This window comes from Oncorhynchus kisutch, linkage group LG12 (genome assembly GCF_002021735.2).
Source record: "Oncorhynchus kisutch isolate 150728-3 linkage group LG12, Okis_V2, whole genome shotgun sequence".
NCBI lineage: Eukaryota > Metazoa > Chordata > Actinopteri > Salmoniformes > Salmonidae > Oncorhynchus > Oncorhynchus kisutch.
In genome coordinates, this window is record NC_034185.2 from 23,730,110 (window position 1) to 23,752,867 (window position 22,758).

Consider the following 22,758-nt stretch of genomic DNA (forward strand, 5'->3'; position numbering starts at 1 on the left):
TATATCGCTCCCTTTAGTTCTCTCCCTAGGTGCTATTGTTTCTGTTCCATTGTTTCATGTCTGTACTCTACTCGTGTTTATTGTTTTCGTCTATGTTCATTTATTTCACTCCCTGAACTTGCTTCCCTACTCCCAGCATACACGTTACACACACCATTCAAACCACAGAAAAGCTGCTTTTTAACATACTAAATGACCTTTTTTTTGGAAGGAAAACTATTCCACTCAGATAGTACTTAATTATAGGTCACATTTCATAGACTTCTGGAAACACTGGACAGTTACTTTAAAGTCTAGTGTTAGTTGATCAGAGGAAGAGGTAACTAGGAGCAGTTTGCACATTGGCTTGCTCCTGGTGTTTAACTTGATCCTCTTTTACTCCGTTCATTATGTGCCTGTTTAACTTGCTCTATTTATTAGAATAAAAAACAACGTTTTCATGAAATCTCCTGCCTTTTCAAGAAGAAGATTTCATGTGAGAAGCCCTCGGGCCTCTTCTTCACAATGCAATGTTTTCGACTATGTACAGAATCTCTCGTGGGATTTAGCTGCTTATTAATCTGACCCGTGGTGACTCGTCTACTCAGGCATGGGAGGTGCTTAACCGACAAGTCTGAACTGAGTGCTATGCTGTCTGCGTGCTGGTGGGAATTACTTCCAGACTGAAATGCAGTCCTTCAGTTTCACCAAGTCTGCATACGGACTAGGACCTTGCTTGACTACCATCAAACAGACCTGCTTTTCAAGTAAAGTGAGGAAATCTTAGGAGCTGAGTACTTTCGAGGACTGTTTTTCTGACTGTACAGAGGAAAGCTTTCGATGATGAAAACAATGGAGAACGGCCATCCAAGTGATAACTGCACAGCAGAGAATCTGCCACTGTATAACTTTTACGCCTCTGTGATGATCATGGAATTCACCCTGGGTCTGCCGCTCAACCTCTCAGTGCTTTATCTATTCATCTTCAAGCTGAAGTTCTGGAAATCTAAAACCAACAACATTTTCCTGTTCAATCTCGTCTTGGCTGACGTTCTTCTGCTTATATGTTTGCCAGTAAAGGCATATCATTTTCTTAATGGGAATCGGCGGAGTACAGAGGGAGCGACCTGCAAAGCCATGCTCTTCATGCTGTTTCTGAACCGAGGTGCCAGTATCGCCTTCCTGACTGTGATTTCAGTTGATCGCTATTTCAATGTGGTTCATCCTGGGAAAAAGAACTTTGCCAAGGCTTTTAAAAGGTCTCCTCATATCTCTTTCCTCATCTGGCTACTGCTGCTCCCCCTGACTATCCCCACCATGCTGAAGTCCTTTGAGTGCTGTAATAGTTATGGGCGTGAAGATGACACTCTAGTCGAGGATGTCACTGACACTCTGAGAGAGGTTGTGTTTTTCACCCAGATTCTCATCCCTTTCTTTGTGTTGGTCTACTGCACGGTCTGCATTGTTAACAGACTAAAAAAGAAGACCGTAGGGGATAGTACCAAGCTGCGTCGAGCAGTGTTTCTGGTCACCTCAGTAATGTTGGTCTTTTCTTTCTGTTTCCTGCCTTGTACCATAGCTAGAATGGTTCTGTTGATTGTGAGAGTTGAGAATTTACCCGGAGCAGAAGCTATAGTTGTTCAAGTGTTTGACGGTCTCATGGTTTTGTCCTACATGGATTGTTTAGTGGACCCAATTGTGTACTGCTTAAGCAGCACTAAGTTCAAAAGCCTCTACCTGACAACATATTGCCGCTGTCTACTGAGCGAAAATGTAGAAATAACTGAGAGCACAATCTCAAAAGGAAACAACTCAAGCCCAAAACGCAACAACAATATATTGTTGCATAGTATGTAAAAAGAGGACATGAAAATGACTGTTTTATTACTGACTTCATGACTGTTCTCATGGTAAGACACTCATGTTAGTTTGCCAAACCAGACGTGTTTATGTTACCATCAGCATGTTAAACAGCTCATAATGACTGTGTTGTTACTAATTGTCTGGGTCTAATAACAAAGATGTGTCGTTGCTGTTGTTTTTATAGCTGTCTCTCTGGCCATTCGTCCATTTATCTTATTATGTCAGGGGTTGAATACTTATTGACTCAAGACATTTCAGGTTAACACTTTAATTGACACCCAGCGTCATAACACATAATGGCACAGTCTTAACCATGTCATAAACTGTCCTAATAGGTTCATAACACTGTCATGACCAATATATTTACACCTGTTGTCACATATATTGCGTTATTTTATGGCTGGTTATGAAACCTATATGAGGGTGTCAAAATGCACAAAACCTACCACGGTAAAACCCACAAGACTCATTGAGCAATTATTACAAGAGCAGAAGAAAACCGACCAATCTGATGAGTATTTGGCAAAACTATTTTGAACTGGAATAAATGCTGCACTTATTAACAATGACCAACACAATTCCAGTCAAAATAGATTGTAAGACATTCTGTAGCCTACCATTACTATACCCAACCCAAATCCATTTGTTGCCATTATCATGTATCCAAGTGGTTTTCAAACTTTTTGACCTGCAATCTCCAAAACAGAGTGGTAGAAAACAGGAAACCCTGTTCACGCAAATGCGCATGTGCACACGGTGATGCATTTTTAAAACTCAAGATGTGCTACAGAAATAAACTACGTTTTACACCTGCATTTGGAGCTGAAAGACTTTCATGTTAGTGGCCAATATCAACTATGGATATATCTGTATATAGCTATGTACATTTATTGTTATGTACACTTCTTGCTATGTATGTTATTGTTATGTACATTTCTTGCTATGTATGTTATTGTTATGTACATTTCTTGTAATTCTTTTGATTGATTTGATTTAAAAAAAACTTTTGTTTATTTAGTAAATATTTTATTAACTCCACTTCTTGAACTTCATTGTTGGTTAAGAGCTTGTAAGTAAGCATTTCACAGTAATGTCTACACCTGTTGTATTCTGTGCATGTGAAAAATAAAATTGGATTTGATCATGTCACTTCTCTGTTGTCCAGAGCAAGCAAAATCATACAGCCTACTTGTAGCAGAAGTTGAAGGAGCGGATGGAAACCATGTTATGTCTGCACCGCGTCATCACATTGGAGGCCAGCCGGCCTCTAGAGTGCTCATTGCCAGCCAAGTAGCCCTGTTCTTCCTCACAAACATCATAATAAATTCCCCAGAATATGTTACATCTTCATCCCATAATATTACATCTGCCTATTTTAGACATATAGCCAGTAGCCACCCAAACTAGACCTATCTGAAATATGAAAATCATCAAATCGCCAGGTAGCCAAATGTTCTGGCAAAGATGATTCAGTAGATTGCAAAATTATATTTTATATGGATGATAAACTTTTTGCCATGCCAAACTGAAGGAACTGAAACAAGTCACAAATCTGAATATGTGGGCCCACCTTTGCTCACCAATGCTGATGGTCAACAATCAAGACACACAACTTTTTGAAAAGGGCACTTTGGAGTCTGGAAAAGGCAAAGGGGCACAGGTAGAGCCTTATCTGTGCACTTGCCTGATTGTAATGAATTGTATATACAGTCATGTTAATTTTTTCGTAATATTTTAAATAACTTGTAGAAAATAGACTTCATGACACTGTCATGAAGCATTATGACCATCCTGTGTCACTTTACTTGGACTAAGAACATGCACTTTATCACACAGTCAAGAAGCATTATGACAGTCATTATCATATATCTGGCCTGTCACGTATATGCCCTTATGTCAGTCATCAGTCAAACAGAGGGGGGCTTGTCCTGCTCTTGAAATCTGCTCCTGTATTCATTCCAGTCATCCGCAACAGAGCATTGGGGTATGTTTTTATTTTTTAATTTTTTATTTAACCTTTATTTAACCAGGTAGGCTAGTTGAGAACAAGTTCTCATTTACAACTGCGACCTGGCCAAGATAAAGCATAGCAGTGTGAACAGACAACAACACAAAGTTACACATGGAGTAAACAATAAACAAGTCAATAAAAAAAAAAAGAGTCTATATACATTGTGTGCAAAAGGCATGAGGAGGTAGGCGAATAATTACAATTTAGCAGATTAACACTGGAGTGATAAATGATCAAATGGTCATGTGCAGGTAGAGACACTGGTGTGCAAAAGAGCAGAAAAGTAAATAAATAAAAACAGTATGGGGATGAGGTAGGTAAATTGGGTGAGCTATTTACCGATGGACTATGTACAGCTGCAGCGATCGGTTAGCTGCTCAGATAGCAGATATTTAAAGTTGGTGAGGGAGATAAAAGTCTCCAACATCAGCAATTTTTGCAATTTGTTCCAGTCACAGGCAACAGAGAACTGGAAGGAAAGGCGGCCAAATGAGGTGTTGGCTTTAGGGATGGTCAGTGAGATACACCTGCTGGAGCGCGTGCTACGGGTGGGTGTTGCCATCGTGACCAGTGAACTGAGATAAGGCAGAGCTTTACCTAGCATGGACCTGTAGATGACCTGGAGCCAGTGGGTCTGGCGACGAATATGTAGCGAGGACCAGCCGACTAGAGCATACAGGTCGCAGTGGTGGGTGGTATAAGGTGCTTTAGTAACAAAACGGATGGCACTGTGATAAACTGCATCCAGTTTGCTAAGTAGAGTATTGGAAGCTATTTTGTAGATGACATCGCCGAAGTCGAGGATCGGTGGGATAGTCAGTTTTACTAGGGTAAGTTTGGCGGCATGAGTGAAGGAGGCTTTGTTGCGGAATAGAAAGCCGACTCTAGATTTGATTTTAGATTGGAGATGTTTGATATGAGTCTGGAAGGAGAGTTTATAGTCTAGCCAGATACCTAGGTACTTATAGATGTCCACATATTCTAGGTCGGAACCATCCAGGGTGGTGATGCTAGTCGGGCGTGCGGGTGCAGGCAGCGAACGGTTGAAAAGCATGCAATTGGTTTTACTAGCATTTAAGAGCAGTTGGAGGCCACGGCAGGAGTGTTGTATGGCATTGAAGCTCGTTTGGAGGTTAGATAGCACAGTGTCCAAGGAAGGGCCAGAAATATACAGAATGGTGTCGTCTGCGTAGAGGTGGATCAGGGAATCGCCCGCAGCAAGAGCAACATCATTGATATATACAGAGAAAGGAGTCGGCCCGAGAATTGAACCCTGTGGCACCCCCATAGAGACTGCCAGAGGACCGGACAACATGCCCTCCGATTTGACAAACTGATCTCTGTCTGCAAAGTAGTTGGTGAACCAGGCAAGGCAGTCATTAGAAAAACCGAGGCTACTGAGTCTGCCGATAAGAATATGGTGATTAACAGAGTCGAAAGCCTTGGCCAGGTCGATGAAGATGGCTGCACAGTACTGTCTTTTATCGATGGCGGATATGATATCGTTTAGTACCTTGAGCGTGGCTGAGGTGCACCCGTGACCGGCTCGGAAAACAGATTGCACAGCGGAGAAGGTATGGTGGGATTCGAGATGGTCAGTGATCTGTTTGTTGACTAGGCTTTTCGAAGACCTTAGATAGGCAGGGCAGGCTGGTAATAGGGGTTGCGACAATGGCGGCGGATAGTTTCAGAAATAGAGGGTCCAGATTGTCAAGACCAGCTGATTTGTACGGGTCCAGGTTTTGCAGCTCTATCAGAACATCTGCTATCTCGATTTGGGTAAAGAAGAGGCTTGGGAGGCTTGGGCGAGTAGCTGCCGGGGGAGGGGGGGGGGGCTGCATGTGTGACATCAATGTGTGCATAATTACAAAGATAATATAACATGGTCAACTTCTGAAAATGTTATATAACATAACCATACTGTTGACAAGTAGGCTATGGTGTAATGGAATGTTTTGCCTTGTGTGGTAGGTTTTGTGGGTTTTGACACCCTTATGTAGGTCTCATAACCAGCCATAAAGTAATGTAATACATGTGACAACAGGTGTAAATATATGGGTCATGACAGTGTTATGACTGTATTATGACCGGTTATGACAAGATATGTCAGCTGTTATGACATGGTAAGGTGTTAAACAGTTCAGCTTTTAATTTTGTATTAATTTGAAAAACATTTGAAAAACAGAATCCCACTTTGACATTATGGGGTATTGTGTGTAGACAAGTGACCAAAAAATATAAATGTAATCAATTTGAAATTCAGGCTGTAACACAACAAAATATGGAAAAAGTCAAGGGGTGTGAATACATTCTGAAGGCACTGTAATCAGATTCGTTTTATTTTCTTAAAAATCTTAAGATAGCAAGGGGTAAGCCTATTGGCCGACAAATCTATGGATAGCAGTCTATAGTCTACGTTCGTCTGTCAAACAGGTAGGCCTACGTCTTTTTTCTTAAATACTAAGAAATATGCTCCAACACAAAGTCTGTTTGTAAAGTCGAATTAAAATGAAGACAGATTAAATGAATTATGGATACTCGAAGTTGCCTGCTTTCAGCACCATGAGCTGTCCATTTCCGAGTGATTGTGCTGCCACTTCAAGTTTCAGCACCACAATGTAAATTACTATAATCGGTCTTATTGTGAGGTCAATAACTCTGATAAATACATAATGGGAAAGAAACATATTGTTTTTTATTTAAAATCAATTATAGTAATAGCAAGCTATGAAAGTTGACCTCTGGTCCTCCTTCTCATCTTCACGCTCTCCTTCTCAAACTGAATAAAACACATAGGCTAGTCCGCATGCACACCATAGACTGTTTTGGGACTAGACCCAATCTAAAATTATTTTGTGGAAGAAGCCATTGATTATGCAGCACAAAAGGTTTTGAGTAGAACAGGGTGGGGCTCAGGGTTGGAATATCCATTGTAGTATATAATGCAGCCTAGTTTTATTTACACCATCCCAGCAGCGCTAAAGACTCTTTTCTTAGAAATGTATGCTCTGTGCTTCTCCGAGCATGCATTTCATATAGCCTATAGCCTATATAGTGCATTCGGAAAGTATTCAGACCCCTTCCCTTTTTCAACATTTTGTTACTTTACAGCCTTATTCTGAAATAGATTATTTTAAATAATCATCAACAATCTACACACATTACTCCATAATGACAAAGCAAAAACACATTTGACATTTTTGCAAATGTATGAATAAAAAAACACAGAAATACCTTATTTACATAACTTTTCAGAACCTTTGCTATGAGACTAGGAACTGAGCTCAGGTGCAGCTGTTTCCATTGATCATCCTTTAGATGTTTCTACAACTTGATTGGAGTCCACCTGTGGTAAATTCAATTGATTGAACATGATTTGGAAAGGCACACACATATATATGGTCACACAGTTGTCAGAGCAAAAACCAGAGCAAAAACCAATCCTGCCTCGACAGGATTGTGTCGAGGTACAGATCTGGGGAAGTGTACCAAAAAATGTCTGCAGCATTGAAGGTCCCCAAGAACACAGTGGCCTCCATCCTTCTAAAATGGAAGAAGCTCTGCAGCACTCCACCAATCAGGCCTTTATGTCAGAGTGGCCAGACGGAAGCCTCAGTTTTCTCCTATCACAACCATTCAACTCCTCCCTGAGCGGTTTCCTTCCTCTCTGGCAACTGAATTAGGAAGAACGCATGTATCTTTGTAGTGACTGGGTGTATTGATACACTATCCAAAGTGCAATTAATAACTTCACCGTGCTCAAAGGATTATTCAGTGTCTGCTTTTACAGATCTACCAATCGGTGCTCTTCTTTGCGAGGCATTGGAAAACCTCCCTGGTCTTTGTGGTTAAATCTGTATTTGAAATTCACTACTCGACTGAGGGACCTTAGAGTTAGTTGTATGTGTGGGGTACAGCGATGAGGTAGTCATTCAAAAATCAAGTTAAACACTACTATTGCAAACAGAGTGAGTCCATGCATCTTATGTCACTTGTTAAGCACAATTTTGCACCTGAACTTATTTTGTCTTGCCATAACAAAGGGGATGAATACTTATTGACTCAAGACGTTTCAGATTTTAATTTTTTATTAATTTGTAAACATGTCTAAAAACATAATTCCACTTTGACATTATGGGGTATTGTGTGTACGCCTGTGACCAAAAATCTCAATTGAATCCATTTAAAAAAAGGCTGTAACACAACAAAATCTGGTAAAAGGCAAGCAGTGTGAATACTTTCTGAATGTACTGTATTAAACCCAAAATCTAAGTAGGCATTTATATTGTTTACAGACCCAATTTTGGAGACAAAATGTAAGATTAATCTCTCATGGGATGTTGTATGGCTTTACTTACACCAATTTTTCTATGTGAGATAAAAACAAATAGTCCGGACTGGGCTTAACCCTGTGACCGCCATAGGCCAACGGCCACTGACGTTACCTTATTAAAGCGAAGAGAAGATTCAGCAATTCATTTATTGTTAAACGTAGTGATCAGAAACTCAAGCTTTCTTTGGGCTTCACCTAATTGTGCTGAAAAATGGTTAATTACTCTGAGCTTTTAACACAATGCAGAGTAGTAACATCTGTGCTGGGCTTCCCCTCAGTGCTGGGCTTCCCCTCAGTGCTGAGCTTCCCTTCAGTCCCGAGCTGCCCCTCAGTCCCGAGCTGCCCCTCAGTCCCGAGCTAGGTCAGGACTTTGACAGGGCCACTCCAGAAGGCATATTTTCTTCTGTTGAAGCCATTTTGTTGTTGATTTACTTCTGTGTTTTGGGTCGTTTTCCTGTTTTATCACCTAACTTCTGTTGAGCTTCAATTGGCGGACAGATAGCCTTACATTCAACTGCAAAGTGTCTTGATAAACTTGGGAATTCATTTTTCTGTCGATGATAGCAAGCTGTCCAGGACATAAGGCAATAAAGCAGCCCCAAACCATGATGCTCCCTCCACCATACTTTCCAATTGGGATGAGGTTTTGATGTTGGTGTGCTGTGTTTTTTATTCTCCACATATTTTTGTGTGTTCCTTCCAAACATCTCAACGTTAGTTTAATCTGTCCACAGAATATTTTTCCAGTAGTGCTGTGGAACATCCAGGTGCTCTTTTACGAACTTCAGCTATGCAGCAATGTTTTTTTTGGACAGCAGTGGCTTCTTCCATGGTGTCCTCCCACAAACATTATTCTTGTTTAGTGTTTTACGCATCGTAGACTCGTCAACAGAGATGTTAGAATGTTCCAGAGATTTATGTATGTCTTTAGCTGACATTCTAAGATTCTTCTTAACCTCATTGAGCATTCTGCTTCGTACCCTTACAGTCATCTTTGCAGGACGCCCACTCCTAGGGAGAGTAGCAACAGTGCTGAACTTTCTCCATTTATAGACAATTTGTCTTACCATGGATTGATGAACATCAAGGCTTTTAGAGATACCTTTGTAACCCTTTCCAGCTTTATGCAAGTCAACAATTCTTCTGAGATCTCTTTTGCTTGAGGCATGGTTCTCATCAGGCAACGCTTCTTGTGAATAGCATACTCAAATTGTGTTTGTTTTTTATAGGGCAGGGCAGCTCTTACCAACATCTCCAATCTTGTCTCATTGATTTGACTCCAGGTTAGCTGACTCTTGACTCTAATTATCTTTTGGAGAAGGGATTAGCCTAGGGGTTCACATGCATTTTCCAACCTACAATGTGAATGTTTAAATGCTGTATTCAATATAAACAATAAAAATACAATCATTTGTGTGTTATTAGTTCAAGCACACTGTGTTTGTCTATTGCTGTGACTTAGATGAAGATCAGATCAAATTTTATGACCAATTTATGCAGAAATCCAGGTAATTCCAAAGGGTTCACATACTTTTTCAATGTATTTCCTACATGTCCTGTTTTTGGCTTCAAAGACAATAAAAATGGTAGGCTATAACAAATTGTAATGCAGTGACACAATGATAATTGAGATCATGAAAATCATTAATGATTGCTTAGTTTGATTACCTACCTAACTTTTTAAAACTTCTTGCTGTAAGCCTACTTCATCGCCTGCCTGCATCCTTAATCCCTACAAGTAGCCTACCTGCCTTTGTTATAATGCATTTCCACGTATCGCTTGTCCATCTTCCCGAATTAAAATGAGACATTCTAACAGATGAATCTTGCTGGCAAAATTTCTTTAAATATTGCTAAGTTATATAGCTATAGTGTGGATGCCTACCTGTGCTGAGCCAACACTTGACATGTTACGTTAATATTTTTGTTTAGGGTTAGGGTTAGCACGTGATGATGGTTTTAAGGCGGTGCATATTTAAATTAGTTAAGATGATAAGACGCTACCATTGGTATATTACATTTCCGGCTTCATGTGACGTTGCATACCGCCTCACAACCGCAGACCATGTGTAACCATGCCAGCCCAGGACCTCCACATCCTACTTCCTCACCTCCGGTATTATCTATGACCAGCCACCCGGACAGCTGATGAAACTGTGGGTTACACAACATCAAAATCTCTGCACAAACGGTCAAAAACCGTCTAAGGGAAAGGTCATCTATGTGTTCATCGCCCTCACTGGGGTCTTGACCTGACTGCAGTTTAGTGTCGTAACCGACTTCAGTGGGAAAACACTCACCTTCGATGGCCAATGGGACACTGGAGAAGTGTGATCTTCACAGATTAATCCCGGTTTCAACTGTACCGGGCAGATGGCAAACAGCGTGTATGGTGTTGTGTGGGCGAGCGGTTTTCTGATGTCAACATTGTGAACAGAGTGCCCCATGGAGGCCGTGGGGTTATGGTATGGGCAGGCATAAGGTATGGACAACAAACACAATTGCATTATATTGATGGCAATTTGAATGCACAGAGATATCGTAACGAGATACTTAGGCCCATTGCCGTGCCATTCATCCACCGCCATCATCTCATGTTTCAGCATGATTATGCACGGTCCCATGTCACGAGGATCTGTACACAATTCCGGGAAGTTGAAAATGGCTCTGTTTTTCCATGGCCTACATACTCACCAGACATGTCACCCATTGAGCATGTTTAGGATTCTCTGGATCGACGTGTACGACAGTGTGTTACAGTTCCCGCCAATATCCAGGAATGGGACAACATTCCACAGGCCACAATAAACTGTCTGATCAACTGTATGCAAAGAAGATGCGTTGTGCTGCATGAAGAAAATGGTGGTCACACCAGATACTGACTGGCTTTCTGATCCACGCCCCTACCTTTGGTTAAGGTACAGTATCTGTTAACAACAGATGCATATCTATATTTCCAGTCATTTGAAATCCATAGATTGACTGATTTCCAAATATGAACTGTAACTCAGTAAAATCGTTGAAACTGTTGCATGTCACGTTTATATTTTTGTTCAGTATAAATTAGAAAAAGATTCACTACTGAATGTCCTGAACAAACATATCATCATAGCTGAATCTGGACCCCGGAAAACGCCTGGGAGTTAAGAGGAATGGTTTTAGTTTGTAGCTAGCTCAAGCAGAATGTATGACCAAAGATACTGGTAACCTTTCATCAGTGGTTCATCTGTGGTGTGACTGTTCGCTAGCAAGCTACTTACCAGCATGCCGGAAAAAGCACTGTGTTGTGACTGAATGCCATAATGTAAAATGAACCTTACACTAAGGGGGATATGATGTGAAGCATGTGAAGACAGACCCAACATACTGTAAGTCAGTTATTCATTTCAAATCTACATAAATTTAGCATTTCAAGCACACAAAAATGTTAAGTACAAACATTGACAAGTTTCACAAAAATGTACACAATAATATTGCATAACTGAGTACTTCAAAAACACATTGTAGAATGAATAGATCACAGCATCAACTAATTGATAGCTTCATATCTCCGAACAGTAAATAAAAGGAATTTAAATTCACTACCTATTTAAAAACATTAAAACATTTCCCTTTTCAAAAACATTACAGGCTACGTACACTCTCAGAAAAAAATGATTTATTCAGCTGTCCCCATAGGAGAACCCTTTTTGGTCCAGGTAGAACTATTTTGGGTTCCATGTAGAACCCTCTGTGGAAATGGTTCTACATAGAACTCAAAAGGGTTCTTCAAAGGGTTATACTATGGGGACAGCCGAAGAACCCTTTTAGGTTCTAGATAGCAGCTTTATGACTAAGAGTGTAGACAGTGTGGTAAACCGTGGGGTGGTGGGTTGAGTTTGCAGAGATTGACACAGAGACAAGGAGGTTTTAGTCCGCAAAAACAACTTTACTAGGACAGAAAATAAACACAAAGAAAATCACTCTACTTTTGCTTGGTGTCGGTCTCTCCCCGTTCTCCCTCGCGGTGTGCTCTTGGGACAAAACGGCCCCTACCCCTGTTTCAGACGCGTCTGTCTGGACCAAGAGGTTTTTTGAGAAGAACGGGGTGACGAGTACCGGGTGCAAACATAGTGCATCCTTCAGGGCCTGGAACTCTGTGTCCTCCGTCCATCGCACCGTCTGGGGTACTCATGCCTTCATTAAGTCTATGAGGCGAGAAGCTATTGCAGCAAAGTTAGGTACAATCTACTGTAGTACCCTGCAAACCCCAGGAATGACTTCACCTGCCTCTTGGTTCGGGGGACTGGCCATCCCCTAATGGCAGCGTTATTTTTCTTGGGGTTTCACATTTCCCCTCCCAATCTGATATCCCAGGTACTCCACCTCGGTGTAGCCCAGCTTGCACTTCTGGGGGTTCGCGGGCAGACCTGCATCCCTTAGCGCATCAACCACTGCCTGTAACCTACAAAGATGTGACTCCCAACTATCACTGTCCACAATTATGTCAAATCCAGATAAGCAGCTGCGTACTCACTGTGAAGCCGCAGGACGCGCTCCATGAGCCGCTGAAAGGTCGCTGGTGCCCCGTGGAGCCTGAAAGGCAGAACCCGGTAGTGGTATAGCCCCCCCCCGGGGTGGAGAAGGCAGTCTTCTCCCGGGAGGCCGCTATCAGTGGCACCTGCCAGTACCCCTTTGTCAGGTCCAAGGTGCTGCCGTATCTTGCCATCCCCAAGCGGTCGATCAGTTCGTCCACCCGGGGCATGGGGTAGGCATCAAGCTTACAGACCTCGTTCAGGCCCCGGAAGTCATTACAGAAGCACACGGTTCCGCCCAGTTTCGGAACCAGTACTACGGGGCTAGACCACTCACTGTGTGACTCCTCCAGTACCCCCATTTCTAGCATTGTCGTCACTTCCCGCTGGACCACCACCCTTCGGGCTTCTGGTATCCGGTATGGCCATTTGCGCACTTTTTCTCCCGGACATTTGTGGATATGATGTTCCCCGGCACCTCGGAGAACACGGCCGTGTTCCGCTGGACCAACTCTCTGAGCTCTTGTCGTTGGGTCGGGCTGAGGTCTTCCCTCATTGAAACTTCGACCGAGGGCGGGCCCTGCTGTGGCCGGGTCCACGTTACGCACAGCGCCTCGCGTGCGTGCCATTTCTTCAGTAAGTTCACATGGTAAAGCTCTAGGGGTTTTCTCTCCGCCCCAGTTGGCGGACCTTATAGTTGACGTTGCCTACCCGCTCAACAATGTTATAGGGCCCATGCCACATAGCCAGGAATTTACTCTCTGTTGTAGGGATCAGCACCAAGACCTTCTCCCCTGGTTGGAACTCTCGTGGTTGGGCCCCTCGGTTGTAGACACGCTCCTGGGCACGTTACACCTGGGGCCATGTGCTCTCTTACCACAAAACATCAGATAGGGCAGCAGCTTGTCCTAGTTCCTCCCGTCTCTCTCAATGACCTTCTTCAGCATCTGTTTTAGGGTCTTATTAAAGCGTTCCACCAGCCCGTCCATTTCTGGATGGTACACACTGGTCCTCACTTGTTTTATTCGTAACAGATTGCAGACATCTTTCATCACACAAAACATGAACGCGGTGCCCTGGTCCGTCAGGATTTCCTGCGGAATACCCACCCGGCTAAATAAATGAAGAGCTCCCATGCAATACCTTTTGCTGCCGCCATGCGTAGCGGGATTGCCTCAGGATACTGGGTGGCGTAAACCACGATTACCAGGATGTATTGGTGTCCCCTCGCGGTCTTCACCAATGGACCCACCAGATCCATTGCCACCCGCTCAAATGGCACTCCTATAATGGGCAAGGGAACCAAAGGGTTTCAATAGTGCACCCTCCGAGCTGTGATCTGGCATTCCGGGCAACTACGGCAGTAGCCCTCCACGGCATGTGTGACGTAGAAGTCTAGCTGGCTGGCTGCGGGCAGCATTTGGTTCTTTAACGAATGCACACATTCATCACTCCTCCCTGCTCCATTATCAGATAAGGTAAAAATGTGGGTCGACACACAAGTTAACTTCTCTGTCTTAGTACATACATTTCACATTTATGTCAATGTTCATATTTAATATAAGCAATATGTACTTTACTTATCGATGTAATGGATGAGCGCGTTTGTTTGTTCTGTTCCTCTCTCTCTCCATCTCTGTAGCAAAGGGAATTGGGCTGACTTTGTATTGCCTGTCCCAAAAGGCTCATTAAATGAATGTAAATGTGCATATTGAAAGACACTGTCAGTAGTAATGTAATTTTGTAAATGTTATGTTGTGATATTGTTTTAAAAACGTGTTGCAATGTATATCCTTTAGTATGTTTAGTTAATGGAAAATGTAGGTTTGACGAGGTAATTGCTTTTAATTGTTCTGAGGGGAGGGGCTAGCCCTACAAAAGGAGCCTCTCTTTTAGTTCATGGAGAGGCATTTTGGATTGAGCTGTGAATGAGGCAGTATTGTTTTTAGCTGTCCCATAAGGTATACGTTTGATGGCAGTACTGCTGGTTTTGTTCCGGAATCACTTTGTAAAAAAGCACCCTTGCACAGAAGAACTTTTGCGGCTCCGCCATCTTTTTTTATTTTGATAGAGGTTAGGTTTTCCAGTATAGCCTTCTGGCCTACTCTACGTGACAGCGTGCTAGACTCCGGGCCAGTGGAACCGGTTCTCGGTTCTCGATCCGCTCCCTGATTTTCCCCAGGTGTGCCACAAGCAGGTGGGTGTAGGCAAGCTGCAACACAGTCCTAACATACTGGCTGGGTATGAGTAACAAGTCTTGTCTCCCCATTATGCTTTACTGCCTGATACAATAAATGATGCTTGATTGCGAAGTGGGGGTAGCGTCAATCACTTACTCCAGTACGCCATCCACCACAATCACCTGGCCCCTATTATTCTGGAGATTGGGGTGTTCTAACTGGGCCGTCCCGAACTGACCCGTGAGGATTCCGGTGTCGGGAGGTCCGTCTAGGGCCTCCACCTCCATAAAGGGGAGCCTGAGGTCTTCCTCGCACGGTTGGGTTGCACAGGCCACCATCCTTTTTCCTTTTCTTCCTACCTCCCATGCGCCCCTTCCCAGGTCCTTCCTCCACAGTGCCTGGAAGAGAGGGCAGTCTCCACCGAGGAGAAATCGGTTGAGACTGCCCAAAGTTAGTAGTGATCATATTGAACAAAATGTATTTATTGCCATTTACATTCTGTATAGAGCGGGTGCTTTTTGTGCTATTGTACCCTTTACGCCCACCTGAGATAGATGCCTTTTTGTCATTTTGACATTTATGTACTGTATAACAATACAACGTTCATTTAACAGTAAAATAAGACAAAATTGTTGTGGTGCAACAAGGTATGTTGTTAATGTATTGACTGTGACATGTGGTACAACTGCTAGAATGAAAAAATATTTATTAACACACGTAGCCTACTATCATGGACATATATAGACACATTCATCTCTTCATTTTACATGACGTGTGTTCACTTATCTGACAAGGCATTAAAAAATATCTGAAAAATGTGTTTATCTGAGAGTCGCCTCCACACCAAAGTTTTTTTGCAGCTTTGAAATTGTCCACTAGCAGGAATTTACACAAAGCTGTCAATAACATGAATAAAACATCTGTTTTGCTTGTATCCATAAAAAACGGTATAGATACCAACAACCACAGTAACTGGTTTAAACATTAAATAGCAGAAATGTTTTATATTTTTATGTTTTATTTGAACCCACAGATGAAAGTGGGCTTAATGGGTATGTGGGTATGTGGGCTTAATGGGTATGTGGGCTTAATGGGTATGTGGGCTTAATGGGTATGTGGGCTTAATGGGTATGTGGGCTTAATGGGTATGTGGGCTTAATGGGTATGTGGGCTTAATGGGTATGTGGGCTTAATGGGTGTGTGGGCTTAATGGGTATGTGGGCTTAATGGGTATGTGGGCTTAATGGGTATGTGGGCTTAATGGGTATGTGGGCTTAATGGGTATGTGGGTATGTGGGCTTAATGGGTATGTGGGTATGTGGGCTTAATGGGTATGTGGGCTTAATGGGTATGTGGGCTTAATGGGTATGTGGGCTTAATGGGTATGTGGGCTTAATGGGTATGTGGGCTTAATGGGTATGTGGGCTTAATGGGTATGTGGGCTTAATGGGTATGTGGGTATGTGGGCTTAATGGGTATGTGGGTATGTGGGCTTAATGGGTATGTGGGCTTAATGGGTATGTGGGCTTAATGGGTATGTGGGCTTAATGGGTATGTGGGCTTAATGGGTATGTGGGCTTAATGGGTATGTGGGCTTAATGGGTATGTGGGCTTAATGGGTATGTGGGTATGTGGGCTTAATGGATATGTGGGCTTAATGGGTATGTGGGCTTAATGGGTATGTGGGCTTAATGGGTATGTGGGTATGTGGGCTTAATGGGTATGTGGTATGTGGGCTTAATGGGATATGTGGGTATGTGGGCTTAATGGGTATGTGGGCTTAATGGGTATGTGGGTATGTGGGCTTAATGGGTATGTGGGTATGTGGGCTTAATGGGTATGTGGGCTTAATGGGTATGTGGGCTTAATGGGTATGTGGGCTTAATGGGTATGTGGGTATGTGGGCTTAATGGGTATGTGGGCTTAATGGGTATGTGGGCTTAATGGGTATGTGGGCTTAATGGGTATGTGGGCTTAATGGGTATGTGGGCTTAATGGGTATGTGGGCTTAATGGGTATGTGGGTATGTGGGCTTAATGGGTATGTGGGCTTAATGGGTATGTGGGCTTAATGGGTATGTGGGCTTAATGGGTATGTGAGCTTAATGGGGATGTGGGCTTAATGGGTATGTGGCCTTAATGGGTATGTGGGCTTAATGGGTATGTGGGCTTAATGGGTATGTGGGGCTTAATGGGTATGTGGGCTTAATGGGTATGTGGGCTTAATGGGTATGGGGCTTAATGGTATGTGGGCTTAATGGGTATGTGGCTTAATGGGTATGTGGGCTTAATGGGTATGTGGCTATAATGGGTATGTGGGCTTAATGGGTATGTTGGGCTTAATGGGTATGTGGGCTTAATGGGTATGTGGGCTTAATGGGTATGTGGGCGTTAATGGGTATGTGGGCTTAATGGTTGCTAGGGGTATGGGTATGTGGCTTAATGGGTATGTGGGCTTAATGGGTATGTGGGGCTTAATGGGTTAATGTGGGTATGTGGGCTAATGGGTATGTGGGTATGTGGGCTTATGGTATGTGGGTATGTGGGCTTAATGGGTATGTGGGTATGTGGGCTTAATGGGTATGTGGGCTTAATGGGTATGTAGGGTATGTGGCTTAATGGGTATGTGGGTATGTGGGCTTAATGGGTATGTGGGCTTAATGGTATGTGGGCTTAATGGGTATGTGGGCTTAATGGGTATGTGGGCGTAATGTGGTATGTGGGCTTTAATGGGTATGTGGTATGTGGGCTTAATGGGTATGTGGGCTTAATGGGGTATGTGGGGCTTAATGGGTATGTGGGCTTAATGGGTATGTGGGCTTAAGGGTATGTGGGGTATGTGGGCTTAATGGGTATGTGGGCTTAAATGGGTATGTGGGCTTAATGGGTAATGTGGGCTTAATGGGTATGTGGGCTTAATGGGTATGTGGGCTTAATGGGTATGTGGGCTTAATGGGTATGTGGGCTTAATGGGTATGTGGGCTTAATGGGTAATGTGGCTTAATGGGTATGTGGGCTTAATGGGTATGTGGGGCTTAATGGGTATGTGGGCTTAATGGGTATGTGGGCTAATGGTATGTGGGCTTAATGGGTATGTGGGCTTAATGGGGTATGTGGGCTTAATGGGTATGTGGGCTTAATGGGTATGTGGGCTTATGGTATGTGGGTGTATGTGGGCTTAATGGGTATGTGGGTATGTATGTGGGCTTAATGGGTATGGGGCTTAATGGGTATGTGGGGCTTAATGGGTATCGTGGGCTTAATGGGGTAATGTGGGTATGTGGGCTTAATGGGTATGTGGGCTATGGGTGGGGCTTAATGGGTATGTGGGTATGTGGGCTTAATGGGTATGTGGGTAATGTGGGCTTAATGGGTATGTGGGTATGTGGGCTTAATGGGTATGTGGGTATGTGGGCTTAATGGGTATGTGGGCTTATGGGTTGTGGAGCTAAGGATGGGTAATGTGGGCTTAATGGGTATGTGGGCTTAATGGGTTATGTGGGCGTTATGGGTAATGTGGGTATTGTGGCTTAATGGGTATGTGGGCTTAATGGGGTATGTGGGCTTAATGGGTATAGTGGGACTTAAATGGGTATGTGGGCTTAATGGGTATGGGTAGGGCCTTAATGGGTATGTGGGCCTTTAATGGGTATGTTGGGGCTTAATGGGTTATGTGGGCTATGGGTGGGGCTTAATGGGTATGTGGGCTTAATGGGTATGTGGGTATGTGGGCTTAATGGGTATGTGGGCTTAATGGGTATGTGGGCTTAATGGGTATGTGGGCTTAATGGGTATGTGAGCTTAATGGGTATGTGGGCTTAATGGGTATGTGGGCTTTATGGGTATGTGGGCTTAATGGGTATGTGGGCTTAATGGGTATGTGGGCTTAATGGGTATGTGGGCTTAATGGGTATGTGGGCTTAATGGGTATGTGGGCTTAATGGGTATGTGGGCTTAATGGGTATGTGGGCTTAATGGGTATGTGGGCTTAATGGGTATGTGGGTATGTGGGCTTAATGGGTATGTGGGCTTAATGGGTATGTGGGCTTAATGGGTATGTGGGCTTAATGGGTAGGTACACTTACCCTTCTTCATATGGTTTTGAAAAAAATACCCTGAAAAATGTGTCCGTCATCTCAGACTTCTCTGAACTGGCTACTAACTGCCATGGGTTTAAATCATGTTGGGTATACAGCCAAAAAAACTGGCGTCCCTCAGGACACCAATTTCCATGTGGTAAAAGCAAGTTAATCTGCTAGTAAATCTATCCAATTCCCTAGGATACACTCCTCTTCTTGAAAACATCACAACCATTTTGTAGCATTGTTGACATTCCTGCTCATCTGAGATATTTTCAGCTAGGAACTAACTGCCTGTTGCTTCACATTGTTGCTCTTTGTCTGTTTAATCAGTCAAATGTGTTTTTTATGACAACCTCAACTACATTTTCATTCCCATGGATGTTGTGCAACTGGAAGCATGACTATGCACTTACTTGTTCCATATAGGAATTCCACAAGGAGATACAAGGACGTGTTTACCAAAGAAAAGAGGTCACTTCTCATGAACAGCTGACAAATATGGGAAAGGTTGTTATTGTCTGAGTCAATGCAATGTTTTCCACTATGTCCTCATTCTCTTGTGTGACCAGCTGCTTATCTATTCGTTCTGTGGTGACTTGCCTAATCAGGCTTGGGAGGTGTTGCTCAACCAACAAGTCTGAACAATTTACAACTGAGAGGTACTGTATGCTGCCTGCGTGCTGGGGAGAATTACTTCCAGAGACAAGTGCAGTCCTTCAGTTGTACCAAGTCTACACACGGATTAGGAGCTTGCTTCGCTTCCCTTAAACAGACTCACTTGTTTTGTAAAGTGAGGAACTATTTTGGAGTTGAGTACTTTAGAGGACTGTTTTTACTTCTTGTTAAGGATTCTGACAAGATCTGGCTGACTTTTTCTGACTGTACAGAGGAAAGCTTTCGATGATGAAAACAATGGAGAACGGCCATCCAAGTGATAACTGCACAGCAGAGAATCTGCCACTGTACAACTTTTATGCCTCTGTGATGATCATGGAATTCACCCTGGCTCTGCCGCTCAACCTCTCAGTGCTTTATCTATTCATCTTCAAGCTGAAGTTCTGGAAATCTAAAACCAACAACATTTTCCTGTTCAATCTCGTCTTGGCTGACGTTCTTCTGCTTATATGTTTGCCAGTAAAGGCATATCATTTTCTTAATGGGAATCGGCGGAGTACAGAGGGAGCGACCTGCAAAGCCATGCTCTTCATGCTGTTTCTGAACCGAGGTGCCAGTATCGCCTTCCTGACTGTGATTTCAGTTGATCGCTATTTCAATGTGGTTCATCCTGGGAAAAAGAACTTTGCCAAGGCTTTTAAAAGGTCTCCTCATATCTCTTTCCTCATCTGGCTACTGCTGCTCCCCCTGACTATCCCCACCATGCTGAAGTCCTTTGAGTGCTGTAATAGTTATGGGCGTGAAGATGACACTCTAGTCGAGGATGTCACTGACACTCTGAGAGAGGTTGTGTTTTTCACCCAGATTCTCATCCCTTTCTTTGTGTTGGTCTACTGCACGGTCCGCATTGTTAACAGACTAAAAAAGAAGACCGTAGGGGATAGTACCAAGCTGCGTCGAGCAGTGTTTCTGGTCACCTCAGTAATGCTGGTTTTTTCTTTATTTTTCTTGCCTTGTACCATAGCTAGAATGGTTCTGTTGATTTTCAGAATCAAGGATCTACAGGATGCTGAGAATATAGCTGTTCAGCTCTATGACGGTCTCATGGTTTTGTCCTACATGGATTGTTTAGTGGACCCAATTGTGTACTGCTTAAGCAGCACTAAGTTCAAAAGCCTCTACCTGACAACGTATTGCCCCAGTCTACTGAACAAAGATGCAGAATCAGCTGAAAGCCCTAACTTGACAGGAAACAACCAAAATAAAAAATGCAATAACAATGCACTGTACACTGTAAAGGGGTTGCCCTGAATTTGACAGTAACTTACAGGAAGCTCAGTGGAAAGTCAAATTCTGTATTTCATAATACAGTTAACCTAATGTAATATAAATGTGGTATCAAAGCAAGTACTGTGTTATGACACACAGTACAATACCGTAAAATTGACTGTATTCTACTGTAAAAAAAAGTAAATGCTACCGTAATCAGAATTAATTCATGAAATTCAATGAGGGGATGGGTTTGTATTTCACAGGATTGTAATGTATTTACAAGGGATTGGTGCAAGCAGGTTGGCTGCCAGGCAAATATTGTTTACACATTACAGCATTTTAATGAATATTTGGTGCTTTATATCACTTACACTTAACAAAGGCTTCCAAACTGGCAGTGACTACAGGACAAAACAGACCAAAAGGACATGGCAAAATGCCTGCTGCCACTCCAATCTGTTTTAAATGTGATGGGGCAACATAACCACATAGGAGTTAAATTGATACAGCGTTCTCACTCACGGGTGCAACAAATATAGCCTCTTACAAGGCAGCCTCAAAACATGTTTTCCTTAATTAAATGTTTTTATTTAACAACAATACCATGCACCAACTAGTGGTCAAAAGGTTTTTGGCACTCCAAAGATATGGTATGGTACTGTGTTCTGTGGGGTGTAATTACAGTACCATTTGAAATACAGCAATTCTTTCCCTGCCCAGAACAATTTCCAACAATGCACCATAATTTACAGTATGCTGCAGTAATACCCGGACCCAGTTTTCCTTGCATGAAAATTAAGCCGTGATTAGGACTGCCCCGAGAGACCCCAAATTAACTATTTCAAAAAATAAATAAAACAATAAATTGATATAAAAAGCATTATAAAATGTGTGGTTTGCATCACTTTTAATGCCCGATGTCGCATATCACTAGAACATTTCAAATGACTAAACTTACGGCCAAAATTAATATAATTTTTAGAACATTTACTCAGGCGTTTCTGGACTCCGGGGGGAGCAAACCTTCCGTGTTAACCACTATTTTCAGCGCCAATCTCCGATAGTGTAATTACAAAGATCGGCCACCAGACGGAGCCAAAAGTGTTTATTAGGAAATCTTCTTGAAGGTAGTGGTTTCATGTTATTTATTGATTGAGTACTACAGACAGTTACCAAGTGTTTAACACACTGTGACATATATGTTAAATGGAAATGTACCGTTTTCTATGACAGTGTAGCATAGTAGACTGCTTTTCTCAAATAGAGGACATGTTTTATTACTGCATTATGACAATTTGTTCTCATGATGAGACATTCATGTTAGTTTGCCAAACCAGACTGTGATTCACTACTTGTTTCTGTTATCATCAGTCATCTGGTTTCTTTCACCTGTGATATCATCCTTCATGTTAAAAAGCTCATAATGACTCTGCTGTTACTATGACTCATAATGACTCTGCTGGCGGCAGGGTAGCCTAGTGGTTTGAGCGTTGGACTAGTAACGGCTCGAATCCCCGAGCTGACAAGGTACAAATCTGTCATTCTGCCCCTGAACAGGCAGTTAACCCACTGTTCCTAGGCCGTCATTGAAAATAAGAATTTGTTCTTAACTGACTTGCCAAGTAAAATAAAAATAAAGGTAAATAAAATTGTTTGGGTCAAATAAATATGACTCTTATGATCCATAAAAAGTGTGTTGCTATTGTTGTTATTAGTTCTACTACCACTACTGCCCACAGTCCTTGGGAGCGGGCCGTGTCAGTGGCACTGGGTTATCCTCAAAGCGGGAGAAGAAGGTGGTTAACTTGTCCGGGTAGCGAGACGTTGGTGTCCAGGACATGGCTGGTTTTCCATGAGCGACCTACACAACATACACCTAGCTTACTACACAACATACACTTAGTATTACT

The 22,758-nt window shown here is 42.8% G+C and overlaps 2 protein-coding genes across 2 annotated transcripts; both read left to right on the top strand.

The window, feature by feature from the left end:
• The first annotated feature begins 640 nt into the window (after positions 1-640).
• LOC109901371 (12-(S)-hydroxy-5,8,10,14-eicosatetraenoic acid receptor-like) lies at positions 641-2,298 on the top strand. Its single transcript, XM_020497393.2, has one exon. The coding sequence runs from the start codon at positions 820-822 to the stop codon at positions 1,834-1,836; it is 1,017 nt and encodes a 338-aa protein (XP_020352982.2). The 5' UTR covers positions 641-819; the 3' UTR covers positions 1,837-2,298.
• Positions 2,299-19,754: 17,456 nt separating this feature from the next.
• LOC109900732 (12-(S)-hydroxy-5,8,10,14-eicosatetraenoic acid receptor) lies at positions 19,755-22,539 on the top strand. Its single transcript, XM_020496520.2, has one exon. The coding sequence runs from the start codon at positions 19,862-19,864 to the stop codon at positions 20,885-20,887; it is 1,026 nt and encodes a 341-aa protein (XP_020352109.2). The 5' UTR covers positions 19,755-19,861; the 3' UTR covers positions 20,888-22,539.
• Positions 22,540-22,758: the final 219 nt, after the last annotated feature.